Source organism: Anoplolepis gracilipes, chromosome 16 (genome assembly GCF_047496725.1).
Source record: "Anoplolepis gracilipes chromosome 16, ASM4749672v1, whole genome shotgun sequence".
NCBI lineage: Eukaryota > Metazoa > Arthropoda > Insecta > Hymenoptera > Formicidae > Anoplolepis > Anoplolepis gracilipes.
Genome location: NC_132985.1, coordinates 5,633,736 through 5,648,143, shown reverse-complemented (window position 1 = coordinate 5,648,143; position 14,408 = coordinate 5,633,736). Strand labels below are relative to the sequence as shown.

The 14,408-nt window shown below is 40.1% G+C and overlaps 1 protein-coding gene across 4 annotated transcripts in view; it reads right to left on the bottom strand.

Annotated features, from left to right (window-relative positions):
• Positions 1-13,194, bottom strand: part of LOC140674694 (follistatin-A) — a 28,774-nt gene extending 15,580 nt beyond the window's left edge. For 2 of the 4 annotated variants that reach the window (XM_072908451.1, XM_072908454.1), the window contains exons 1-4: positions 12,360-13,194; positions 11,275-11,688; positions 1,295-1,483; positions 829-1,047 (exon numbers count right to left, since the gene is read on the bottom strand). In XM_072908451.1, coding sequence (XP_072764552.1) covers positions 829-1,047; positions 1,295-1,483; positions 11,275-11,503 — 637 coding nt within the window. In that variant the 5' untranslated portion in view covers positions 11,504-11,688; positions 12,360-13,194. Of the gene's footprint in view, positions 1-828; positions 1,048-1,294; positions 1,484-11,274; positions 11,795-12,359 lie in introns of all 4 variants that reach the window. The other 2 variants (XM_072908452.1, XM_072908453.1) reach the window with 2 other exon arrangements.
• Between the last annotated feature and the right edge of the window lie 1,214 nt (positions 13,195-14,408).

Sequence of the window (14,408 nt, the reverse complement as noted above, 5' to 3'; positions counted from 1 at the left end):
TCTTTAGTCTTTTTTATTTTTTATTTTCGTTTGACAATTCGATTTGTGCGATTTCGAACGTATTCTCGTTTAGTTCAAGCGGCTCTAAAATAATCGCAAAGTTTCATGAAAAGAAAAGGCAGAGAGAGAGAGAGAGAGAGAGAGAAGGGAAAGCAGTATTAAAAATACTACAATTTTATTACGCATAATAGTATTTAATCGACACATTAAAAATGTACGATTAAAATACATTAGATAATATATTAAATTTGTAAAATGTATGAGCGCGATAAAAAATGCTAGCCTGCATAAATGTAACATTTCTAATAAAATATATTAAAGGGCAACTCGATTTTAGTATTAACCGCAGAATCGCAACTTGGTATCGTGGGAAGTAAAACGCGTTTTGTTACGGTTCATTAAACATTTCGATGTGTTACAAGATGAAAATATTTTTCCCCCTCTCACGCGCAGTCTCATTAAACCGCGTTACGAGAGAATCGATTACCGAAACAATTACCATACCGACGAATGACCGTATTGGGAGAGACCGATCCCACAACCGGATGTTTCTTTCAGGCCATTTGCTTGCGTTTCTTTATCCGATCATTAGCGTCCCAGTTAACATAATCGCGACAGTCTTTCGAATAAACGGTAAACAAAAAGCGTCAACGTAACAGAGAGACGTAGCATTTGGTGATATTATCAAAGATTAAAGCAAAAAAAAAAAAAAAAAAGTAACACAGAAAAAGAGAAAAAGAGAAGGATAAGGGAAAGAGAGAGAGAGAGAGAGAGAGAGAGAGATAGAGATAGAGAGAAAGGGAGATCAACTTATTCATACATACTCACTTTGGCAGTGGCCGTTGTAGGCAACCGCGAGTTCGTGGCTGCCCTTCTTGCAAGCTCGCTTTTTGAGTCTGCAGAGGCTCTTATAACTCTTGCCGTCCGTCCCGCAGACCGGTCCACCACCTCGCGGTGCCTTGCACTCTGGACTGCACACGCACCTCGGCCTTCCTCTACGCACCACGCACTTCTTTCCCTCTTCGCACCTCACTTCCGCGCAACTCTCTGTCAAATAGAAACAGTGTTGGTGCGAATTTATTATTTATTTATTTATTATTTTTACATGTGCTTTTTCCATCCTATTTCCCTTGATTTCAAGACGCGAATATATAAATATAAGATAAATAAAGATACGATTATAGAGCCAATGATAGATTGATTACAGATGTATTCAGACAAAATAAACGCGTGTGAAAGAGCGATACAAATTTTAATAATCGATTATCGAATAGCGAATAATCTGATTGTGCACCTCGACAAGGACGACACTGTACACCCCCACCAAGAACCCTCCAGAAGAAGAGACTTCCGCTATCCAGATCCTCCTCGGAGTAGGCAGTCGCCGCTGCTGCGTTAGACGCGCAACAGTCTTCTCTCGTGACGCCTTGCGATAAAAGTTCCTTGCAGCGGCCGTTACTGATAGACGACCAGCAGATACCACCTAATACAAATAGAACCAATCAAAATAAACCGTTAAACAAATTTAAATCGATGCTATTGCTTTTAAAAGAGAGGTCAAAAGAGAAAACATTATTTTATATAATAGTTACATGTGTAAAAATCTCTCTGCCTCTGTACATTTATGTTTGATTCAAAATTAACCCTTATTCCGTATTGGTGGGTTATTTTTGTCGGTGATTTTTCTAACAACGTCAATTTCTCGAAAACAAATAATCATAAAATAATATATTTTTCAAATTTATTATTTTAGTCTTTATTTAGAATGTTCAAAGAAGGTATATACATTTTTTTCAGATTTTTTAAAACACTTTTACATATTAACAAACTTATCGAAAATACGCTGATCCACCTGCACACTTAGAAGGTGGCAAAAATAACAATACGGAGTAAGAGTTAATTATTTATTTAATTAATTTTCTCTCTCTGTTTTTTATTTATTTTTTAAATAATTTATTTAATTTATCAAAAAAGCATAACAGCTTGGAATACTCAAGACTGAGACAAATTGGCCTTTCTTTCTTAGTTTCCAGCTATCGTGACACATCTGGTTAACCAAGTCGTGCGTCGCATGCGTGTGGATATATCTTGAAATGAGCGAGCAGAGATGTCGATGTAGTTGTATCTTTCTAGTGCCAGCTAGCCACGTTAATGGGGTACGGCAAAAAGGAACGCCTTGTAGGGCTCTCTAATTAAAGTTGCGTATAAAAAAGCAAACATCGGACACGTGATTAGCGCTACGAAAAAGTGGAACAAGGCTTTCTGCTATGTGAAATCGCTACATATATGGCGCAAAATAGATACGTGTTGTACGAGACGTTGTTTTTCCCGCGAAAAAAATATGTGGCTTTCACACTTGTAACATGTATGTATTATTTGTATCTCCTATCTGAAAGTAATAATTACAAACTTCTTCTTTTCATTGCGACATATATAATATATGCGTATATCTGATTAAGCGCAAATAAAGTAAATTGCAAATATTTGACGAAGCGCGCGACAAATAGTTTCATTAGTTTCAAAGAGATGACATTTCCATAAGTCTTTGCATTTGATTCGACGGTATATTAATCCTTTTCAACGTATGGGATGATATATTTACTAGACAAACTACACATTTTTCATTCATAATTATGTTTCTTACAAACTTGGTTCGCAAAAGTACTTTACGATGTATGATTAGCACACATGTATCTTGTACAATCGCGAATTACAGGCCTGGAGAATAAACGACACTGTTTACTAAATTCTTCAGCATTAGCATTAGACAGAAATTCTTTGAAGACTAGCTCATAGTTACACTAACGTCTCGCATGCAACAGAGTCGATGATGGATTCGACGATTATCTCTTTGCGCTGCATAGTAAATCTCTTTTTTATTACAGAGCACAAGCGTGTGTGAGATAAGAGTGTAATATATTATCGCGGAAGGAAAACATACTTGATCGTCCATATTCGTTATATTTATGTGCACAATTCTACCTCATCTGATAATATATATTTTTGGTTTCATTTTGCATTCTTTAAAATAGCTATTTTAATCCCGATATATTTTATATAATAAACTTGTTTTTTGTTTATTTTTTCTATTTTTTTTTTGAACGTCAGATCTTTTGGAAACTATTCTAAAAAAACAAGAATTTGTAAAAATTTTGACGTCTAACTAAATTTATGACACAAAAAATTTAATGCTCGAGAAATCTTTATTTCTCTCAATATTTGCGCGTAATAAATATGTACCCCTATAAGATGCATCTGGAAAAGAGAGAATAATCCAAGTTTATATCAAAGAGTTGTAGAAAATCGTCATTTGATTAACAGCGAAGGTCAAACAGTACATTTGTCTCATGCGCAGTATTCTCGGTATAAATTAGTAAGCGAATATATATGTAGAGTTTGCGAAAAAGATTGTTAACGAAAATAGGAATCTCCGGGCACGTAATTTAAGCGCAGGAAAGTTGGCTCGCACAAATTCGTTCACGATTCCGAACGACTTGGTCGAGTGGCCGAGCGACTGACAAACGATTCATCCTCGCGATATTAATAGCCATATTCGCTCTTCACGATAAATGATCGCACCGCCGTTTGTTTACGTTCTAGTTCTCGGGAAAGCCAAGTTTAGGTGAATCGCGTCAGCTGTGTAACGTCTTGTAACTTAGGATGCGGCAATAGAGCAGCGGTGTACGGCGGTGTTGGCCAAAATAGCCGCGAAATTCTTCCGACGTTCTTCTTTCGCTATCCCGTTACGGGCGGGAACAAAAATAGTTTCGCTATCGGTTGATACAGCAGCTCGTGCTTGTGGGAATGAAGCTTTTCAGAAGCTTCAAGAAGTATGAGAAACTCGTCTCTATTTTGTATAATATTATATAAAGGCACGAATAATGTTCCTTTTATCAATCATATAAATATCATACAAGTGTAAAAAAAATCAAGTGCAAAATAAATTATTGTAATAATAATTCCTTCCGCGAGATCAGGTACAATTTACAGTGTATCAGTCACGATTAAGCTACCAGTATTTGTTAAGTTGACTGTCGCATAGTAATATGCCAGACTTGGTTCATTTCCATCCTTGCGCTATCGAACTGGTCAAACGTGAATTACATGATGATGATTCACACGCGTGATCACGACATGTTTAAAGTTTAACAGTTAGTTGGTTGCGTAAGGTCAACGTAACGCGTTCGGGTTCACCATCCGTACAGTTATTATGGACTCTCAGGCTATATATTTTTTTCTTTATATTAATCTGCTTCCCTCCCCCTCTCTCTTAATAATAGAGAAATTAATAGAATATTTACTGATGAATTGGAGGGTTTTTTTTTTTTTTTTAACTCTTTTTAACCTAGTTTACATATCGGTTTTGTTAGATATCTATTTAGATTACATGATTACACACAGAGTGGTGGTTTGTAAATATTTTCGCGCGAAAATGTCTCTTTCGCGCCGTCTCTCTCGCCTCCCTCCCCAGCCCGCTGTTCTGGAAATCCATCGATCCGGAATCGCTCTACTCGCCGCCTCGCAATTATTAATCCGACGAAGCGTGTCACGCGGCGCCGTCGCTCGGAGGAGACGGCGGAACTACACCACCTTGTTACGGAGCGAAAAGGAAAGTCTGGCACAAACTCGAAGCATTAATTCCCAGTCTCGGCTCGGTAAGGCCAGGCGAGACGAGGCGAGGTAAGACGGGACGAGACGCGAGATGAGGTGCGGCTGAGATGGGGAGGAAGAGGAGAGGGAAGAGACGAGGAAGGAAGGAAGAGGAGAGGAGAAGAGAGGCGGCCAGAGACATGGCAAGAGGCGACGCGAAGCGGCTTGGCGTGTCTAGACCGCGACGTAGCCACCGTTTGGCCCAGTTACGCCCTTCTTCCTCTCCTCCTCTCCTTCTTCAAACCCCACTCCCAGCATCCACCAAGTTCTCTCCTCTCGCGTTCTCCGTCTCCTTATACCTACCGCCACCACCACTATCATCATCATCATCGCTACCACCACGACCACTACTATGACCATCACACACCACCGTACGTGATCATCACCGTCGCTAGACCTCTCTCGTAGTTCAACAGAGAGCCACGAGCCACCACTATGTGTGTACTCTGGTTTGTGTATACTATCGAGTCTACAGAGTTTGTTATTTAGGAAGAGCAAGGCTCGCGCGGATGAACGAAAGTTTCAGCTTCCAAGTCTTCCTCTCTTTAATCCTTGCGCCCGCCGCGATTACGTCACGGTAGTATCTATAGAATCTTTCCTTGCGACTCTCTCTCTTGCCTTCTCATCGTGTGTTTTGTATTATGCACACATTATAAACCCGAGTCTCTGTCTTACAATTTTTTCACCGCTATATAATACCATAGTATTAATTTTAAATAGAACTGAGTGATAGTTCTTTTTAATAAAACCCCGTTTCATTAAATCAAACATACAAATTACCTGGATATATTAAATATTTTTTTTTTTTTTTTTTTTTTTTTTTTTTTTCGAAGTGCAAATGATCATACATCAAACTTGAAATGATGGCATTCCTTTATCTTACAAGTATTTGGATAAAATCATTGTCAAGGTCACGGCATTCGTTATCGTGGTCATATACATATCTATCTAGCTGTGAAACGGCTGCTTTAGGGTCGCTTAAAGCAGATGGCATCGAGCGAAAAGAAGCTTTTCAGCATTTCACTCCAAATATGTTCAATTTAAAATAATGACATCAAAAAGTGCAATTTATTTTTCGCTTACGTCGTTGATTTTACAACAAATTTTTTTTCACACATTATCTTGCGTTAATATTAAAGAAATTCATTTAAGCAAACGTTATAGTTCTCGTTTGCTGTATTTGAATTTTGCTGACAAGACGTAATTATCGCGATGTAATAATAAAGTTTACTCGAATAAAAATAATGACGAGAACGGAACAGGAAAACGTTGTTTTTTTTTTTTTTTTCCATTACTCGACTTCGAAACAGAAAATAGGAGACAATAGTGGCGCTTTAAATCACAGGGAAACACACACTGGCACATGACAATAAGCTAAAAACATCTTTATAGCCGTCAGGCACGAAAATAGATGCGACTACCATTGGTTGTCCGTCTTATGGTATAAAATACAGAGATATCGCGGGATGCATTCTCAACACACCGGAATCCTCCAAGATGCATGGCTTTAGACTCTTGGTTCTAGCAGCTAGACTCTCTGCAGGCATGTTGGCATGCGAGATATAAGCTGCCGATTAAAGTGCCTATTCGTTCCCAGTGTGCAGCACGACTCACTACCACATCAGCCTTTACGCACACATGTACATATAAGCACTCTCATACTCGAAGAACTTGAATTTTCGCGAACGATTGCGATATCGATTTTAATGATCATGGAAACGAGATAATCCATTCAATCTGCGTCGGGCAGCTGAAAATGTTGACATTTATCGCGCTAATTGGCGAATTTTTGTTGTAAAGTCATGAGAGAGATTATGGTAAATATATAATTAAATATTTATATAATTATTATATTAATAATTAGACATATATTAATATCTATTTTAATATATTAATATAATCAATAAATTAATATATTAAATGTGTATGTAATTAAATATACAATTAGCTGTGTACGTATTTAAAATAACGTTGTTATTTATAATATCGTCTTTTGCTGTCTGGTCTCGTACGCGATTATACTCTAATCGTCTCGGGACGTTTCGGGACACGCTGACGAAATAAGACGGGATGTCGCGGGATCGGCGGGGACGGCAGCAGGTGGTAAAAAGATCGGCGCTTGCTGGAGCAAGCGCTGGGCAGGTATTCGCGACGTGCCGTAGGGGAGACGAGTTCTTGTCCGGGCAAGACGGGCACGCGGTTAGTCATCAGGCCTCGGAGATTGTCCCCGCGCGCGCGGCGACTCGACCGGTTGATCAAAACCATAAGCTTCCCCCTTCTGTCCTCCTCCTTCTTTCTCCTCTTCCATCACCACTGTCCCTCCCCCCCTCCCTCCTTTCTTCGAGAGAGCAAAAGTTCTGAAAATCTCGAAAAAAAAAAAAAAGGTATCGCGAATGTCATCCGGCATATTGTTTCTCGGTTCTCTCGTCTCTCAGATGATTTTAACTTTCAAGACTCGAGACTGGATTGCTAATTCGGTATTTCATACAGTCACTTGTGTATGTCATGCTGTCTCATGGATGTCAGTAAAATCTTTCTTCGAATGAACAGCTGACATTGATGACGTGTAACGCTCGTATAGATTGCAATGAGGTAATAGCGATTACTCACACATTTTCCCTCTGGCTTTTTTTACGATAATTGATACGAGAGTTGTTAATGGACAAACAAATAATTACAAGTCTCTTATAATAAGTCCTTGGATCGTAAAAGCACATTTCTCGTTATCGATTGTATATATCTATTAGTTAAATTCGGATATTTCGTCCGAGAATGTCTAATTTGCATCGCGAAACGAGGTGAATTCATGCGTTATTGATGATATTGCGCGTGACAATTGCGAGTAATATATCTCACAGTTTTTCAAATACTAACTTTCCTCGCGTGGAATATGAAGGTAACCGCACGCGCACGCATAACTCAAGTGTTTTATCGCGGGCTCACCATCTCCCGGGACTGCTGCGCCTTCGGTCATGCTCGTCGAACTGTTTTTACCACATTACCCATGCTAAGGGATACGGACCCGAGGTGCTAATCCGATGCATCTACACACGCCCAGCTAATAGAACCAGTTTTATGCGTACTGAAAACTGGAGTATATTTTCGAAAAACCCTGCGCTCTCTATCCTTGCATGGGTTTTCTTCTTATTGTATCATCCTTTCCTTCAAGACCAGTGCGAGAGGATACGATGTGCTAATATATGACGTCTGATATTAATCTTTGATTTTATACGCGTGTCTATTAAATTGCATTTTTCCTCGTATCATACTATATAAGAAGCTCCATATTTTTAATTGAGTATCTGAATATTTGAATATCTCGATTAAAAATATGACATGGGGTGTATGTTTATCTCGTTTCATAAGAGTATACAATTGATTTGGCTTCGAGCAGACAAGAGAGAGAGAGAGAGAGAGAGAGAGAGAGAGAGAGAGAGAGAGAGAGAGAGAAGCTCGAAATGTCGAAATCGCAGCGTTTCTCTCAGCGATTCCCTTTATCTATTCGGACCGGGGCCCTTTCCTTCCTCTTTCACGTCCTTCACGGGATCCGCAGGGTCTCCCGTCCCCGTCCTTCTTTCACCCGGTGGCATCGTCCGCGCGTCTAGAGGCTGAAGCGCCTCTCGCTGATGCGGAGCACTGACCCGCAAACTGGTTCCTCCATTACACCAGGCTTTCTTCCCCCTCCCCCTTTTCTCTCGCTCCATCTTTTCTTCTTTCTCTCTGTCTCCCGCTTCGTATATGTTCTCCCCGTTTCCCCCTTTATTTCTTCTTTCTCTTCCCTTTCGTGCGCTCGCGCGCGCGCGCGCGCGCCCGCCTGCATACATGCGTGCGTGCGTGCGTGCGTGCGTGCATCTCTTCCTCTCTCTCTCTCTCTTTACGTTTCAGCGTGTCCCTTTTACTTAGCTTCTCCGCATCCATATCAGACTCGCACCCCTTTCCCCTTTCCCTACCCCTCCCCTTCCTCCCCCCGGTGTAGAATGATCGGTCTCTAAAAGAGTCGGAGATTCGGCGAGAGAGCGCTAAAAAGTTCTGTATTCTCTGTAATTTTTAACCGAGTCTCCTCGTGTGATCAATCTACTCAACTTTGTTATTTTTATCTGCAGCGTCTTCTCGAATTGCTTGTAAAATTATTTTTACACCACTTGACAGTAATGACAGAAGTAAATCAGTTTAATTGATAGAAATTTTGCAAAGATGAGGCTTATCATACACAACTAGATTAACTGGCAGTTCGAAAAAGTTCTGTGTAATTTTTAACCGAGTTTTTTCGTGTGATTAATCTAAACTTTTTTATTTTGATCTGCAGCGTCTTCTCGAATTGCTTGTAAAATTATTTTTACACCACTTGACAGTAATGACAGAAGTAAATCAGTTTAATTGATAGAAATTTCGCAAAGATGAGGCTTGTCATACACAACTAGATTAACTGACAGTTCGAAAAAGTTCTGTATTCTCCGTAATTTTTAACCGGGTCTTCTCGTGTGATCAATCTACCAAACTTTGTTATTTTTATTTACAGCGTCTTCTCGAATTGTAAAATTATTTTTACACGACTTAACAGTAATGACAGAAGTAAATCAGTTTAATTGATAGAAATTTCGCAAAGATGAGGCTTGTCATACTTACTAGATTAACCGTCAGTTCGAAACGCGCTCGCCTTCTCTCTTAAGAATTTTGGGAAGAAAACACTGTTTAGACAATTTTCATCCGCTATAATCTTTTCGTAAAACCGCCGACTCGATTCGGACGTTAATGAAGTTTTAAAGCCCCGCTAAGCTCGAGTCTCGCCGTCCGCGTTTGCGACGATCGCCGCCGTGCAAAACGTTGAATTAACGCTGAATTAATTCGCACTTTATCGCCTGTCCAAAGACGGCCGACGATCGTTTTATGCATTTCTACGAGTAATCAGCAACGTCGACAGGACTAATTTAATTGGCATTGTAGGGATAATTGACGATCGTCGCCGAGATTGTTGGTTGCAACTGCGATATCGTTGCAGCCGGGGAAATACGAATCTCGTATAATTTAATTGAACGTAAAAGAGCAAACAGCGTATTAGGTTCGTCAAGATGCACGGTATGCGTAAATAATGCGCGGTACGGTGATATTTGATTCGCGTCGAAATACAAATGTAGAAAGACAAAAAGTGGCGTGCAATTTATCGACTTGGACAATTGTACATCGTATTGTTGTGCCTATTTTATCTCGCCAATTCCTATATTATTTTCTCTCTTTTTCTTTCTCTTTTAATAACTTCTTCCTTTCTTGTAGAAAATAAAAAAAGCCTCCCAAAGTGCGATACGTAAAGTAGTGGTGCAAATGCTCAAACAGAGTCACGTTTCGTTTCGCTTCGCTCGCCTCACGAAATCGTTCATTACATACATTGTAAAGCACTAAATCGAACACGTAGCAAACTATAAGCCGCAATACCCGCAACGGCAAATTGCAATGTTGGAAATTATAGTTCTGTGAAATCACAAATTACAAATTGTATACTAAGAGATTGCAATGTTGCAAATTGCTGGATGATAAAGATAACTCTCAAACCGCAAGAGAGAAGGCCGCCTTCATACGACTTACCACGATTCTATCACGGGATGTGAGAACATTGTGAGAAAATGTTGTTTTAGCCAATTTTCCCTTAAATAATGCTTCCAGTTGATAACAATGTTTCTCAAATGTAAAAATGTCATAATCGCAACAACGGATTAAGGAGGAACTGGATCAATTATGTCAAAAATTAATAAAATAGATCTAATACATTTTGAGATTCATAAATTTGACATTGCACATAGCACTTTTCAAATATAAAATTTAAATTTTTTTCAAATATAAAATTAACAATTTGTGAATTAAAATAAAGATTTGATCTGTAGAATATAATTTAATTTCAAAATTTTTAATATTATCTTATATCGAAACTTAACTTTTTTTTATGGTGAAAATTTTAGGGTGATACAAAAATTCATGAAAATGAAAATTTTAACTTTAAAATACTTTGTGTCAAATTCATAAACATTCTCGAAATGTATTAGATTTATTAATTTTTGACATAACTGATCCATCCAATTCTTCTTTTAAGTTTTTATTATAACGACGTCATCGTTATTTCTGTTTACAAATTGCTGACACAAAAGAAAGAAACGATCATGTATTCAATTGTGAAACACATAAGGGAACATTTAATTCGGATGGAAAATAAGCAATAAAAATCTGTGAGACACTAAGTAATCTCGTACACAATTTTCCGCGTAAGAGATTTATAATAAAGTGGAAACACTGTAAAAAATAATTGTAGACAAAATGTAATTTTTTTAACAGACATACTGTCCGAATTTTCAGGCAGAAATTTTCAAACATTTTTCTGAACTATCCAGTAAAAAGGAAAGTAATTTCATACAATTCTGTCTTAATTGTTAGTTGAAATTTTCGAAAAATGTTTCTGATGATTAAGATACAGATTGTTTGAAATTATTGTACTTTCAGATAAGGTCTAAAAATTTCAGACAAAAAAATCTTTCTGAATTTTTAGGCAACTTTTTACAGTGAACTTTATTATAAAAAAGCTTTCGTTAATCCTATCGAGAAGGAAGGATTATTATTATATTTAAAGCAAACGCTTACCTGTCGCTGAATGGATTTGGAGCAGTAGTCCGATCAGTGACAGCAGGAGGAAGGTTCTATACGGGGATGCCGTGATATCCTGTCGCAAGGCCGTCATCTCAGGCGGCCCGCGCCAGGTGCTCCCCCGACGTGCCGCTATCCCTGCGGTGAATCTCACCTCGGTTTTCTCAACTTCCGCCTTCGTTCCCGCCAGTTCTACGACGTGCCGTCCTCGTGCTTCACATTTCATCTGCCTGAACCTGATTCTCGGCCAATACGTATCTTCGTTCTCAGCACGCGAAACTGGGCGCGGAGAATGGTGTCGTGGTCGATCACTGTTTTCCCTTAACGCTCATCGGGACTCATGTCATAGATTTCGTTTCCCGTATGTCGCGCGCACGTTCCTCTTTTTGGAGAACGGACTCATTTGAACGTCTGAAAATGCAAATTGTCCTTTCGCGTCAAGTTTCCAGATGATTTCGAGAAAAATTCAAATCCTGTCTCTCACGCTGTCATCGTTATTTCAAGCACACGTGCTCGTCTGTCATAGAATACTAAAATTATCATCGCCGAATTTATCCTTCAAAACCGACAGGAGAATTAAAATAAATCACGATACACGTATTGTGATTGTATTGAACAAATGTAATCTCTCCCTCTTCTCTCTCTCTCTCTCTCTCTCTCTCTCTCTCTCTCTCTCTCTCTCTCTCTCTCTTTCTCTCTCTGTATATATATATATGTGTGTATGTTTTCTTTATATATTCCCTGTGCTTAAACGTATAATTTTCAAGATAACTCTATTCTCGATCGATTTATTACAAATTTAAATTATAAAATTATATGCTATTATATTCTTTCTTTGGCAATATTTTTTTCATGATTGTCTCAACAGTTTAGTCTATTATATCATGCTATTACATTATACGTTAAACTTTTTTTTCTTACTGGTCGATATCCGATTTTTTTTTCTTTTAAATGCTACGAAACTTAATGATCTTTCTAATTGTCATCTCGCAAATTCCCTTCATCATTTCGCTTTATTTAATTATACACATGCGAACGACAACGAGTTTTTTTTACGGGCGATTAAAATTTTGTTCTCTTACTTTGCTTATTAACCTTTTTCATTGAATCATGTAGAAAGACGTTTCGGTTCTTGGATATGCTCACTGCGTATCGTGACGTCCACGCGACGAGGATACGCGAATATGGATCGATTCAAACACCTGTGGATGGTTGAAAGTTTCGAAACGTAAGAGCGGTATATCGTTTGCTATTGCCCCGAATAACGCCTCCCTTTCTTGCTTGATTCATCGATCGAAGCACGACACTTGAAGCCACCAGTCGCGAATCATCGCGACACGTGGTACGTATATAGGCGAGGTATATTACGAAATGAAACGCACGTTGCACAAGTAAGCCGCGGGATACTAGGATTCTCGGTGTGTCCTCGATATAATTGCACGATCCTAAATCCTCCGCGTGCCTTGCACGCTCGGCTGACTCCTTCGCGCGGCCAATCTCGTGGAATCCCCGAGGGAATTCACCACGACGAATGGTATCCCGCGATTTACCTCAGCGTCCGTCTCTCAAACGTCGAACGGAAATATCTTTCTTTCGTTAGATCCTATCCTCGATTTTTATCCGCGGCGTTCGGTAGATTCACGACGCGATTGTCGATCCTCCACGAGAACTCCGCGAGCTCGCTTCGCTCGACGCGACGCGACGCGACGCGACGCGACGCGCGGATTCTCGTCGGTGGAAGCCAAGCGCGCGCGAGGCCGCCCGGCAGACTGAGAGGAGCAAGCAGTCGACGGCCAGTTGGTAGTCAGCAGCCAGAAGCCAGCAGCAGCAGCAGCAGCAGCAGCACAAGGCGAAACGTTTCGCCGTATGCCGAGCGAAGCTCTGCAAAAGCAGGCCTGTACACGCGGCCGCGTTGCGTTGTATCGTCCCCACTTTCCTTCCTCGAGCGCGCGATTGTGGCGGCGGCGGCGGCGGCGGCGGCGGCGACGACAACGACGACGACGACGACGACGACGACGACGACGACGACGACGACGACGACGACGACGACGACGACGACGACGACGACGACGGCGGCGGCGGCGACGACGACGGCGGCGGCGGCGACGACGACGACGGCGGCGGCGGCGACGACGACGACGACGACGACGGCGGCGACGGCGGCGGTAGCGATGGCGGCGGTGGCGGCGGTCACGACGACGGCGACTATCTGTCTGTATGCCTATACGCCTGCCTTCCTGCATGTCTGTACATCTCCTCCTTCTACTGCAGCTCCCCTTCTTCTCCTGCTCCTTATCCTTCTTCTTTTTTCTTCTTCTTCTTCTTCTTCTTCTTCTTCTTCTTCTTCTTCTTGTCCTCATCCTCATCCTACTTCTGTCTCGTCCACCATACCCTTTGCATTCCTCCTCTCGCATCTCCATGCGTTCCTCGTGTGTTCTTCCGTCTTGCCTACGGGTTACAGGATCCACCTACACGCCTCCCTTCGGCTACCTCCCTTCTTTCCTTCCTTTTGTTTTTTACGTGTTCCTCGCGCGGAAGTTTATAGCAGAGAATTTTCCGGTTTCGCCGGCTGCGAGAGTTCAAGAAGACTTGCTCCGATCCGAGCCGAGACCATGGAGTTTACGCGTATTTTATACGCTTTTGCGTATACAAGGCAATAGGTGATGAAATATTGTTAAATTCACGATGGATCCGATTTACCCCTTTATTCGTATTAAAACAAAGTATTTCTTTAAACGATTTACTTTCTAAATGTTTTACTTTCATTCAAGATAGCTCTGCAATATTTGAATTTTACAAATCTTCTCGTGATTTCGTTCTCGTTTATCTCACGACAGTTATTTCAAGTAGAAATATATTTTCTTGATTATATCGATCGGATGAAATAGTAATTGACAAGTTTATTTTCATAAAATAAACATAATTATGCCTTTCAATAGAGTTTATTTATTAATTTTATTTTAAAGCGCACTTTGTCGTACATTATATTATTTACATGGTGACACTTGCTCATTTATACGACACATCCGACACGAGACTAAATTTCATTTTATTATCGCAAAAATATAAACAATCGAAATATAAAATAACCAAATTATACTGTACAATCAATATAGTATATGTAAAATAAA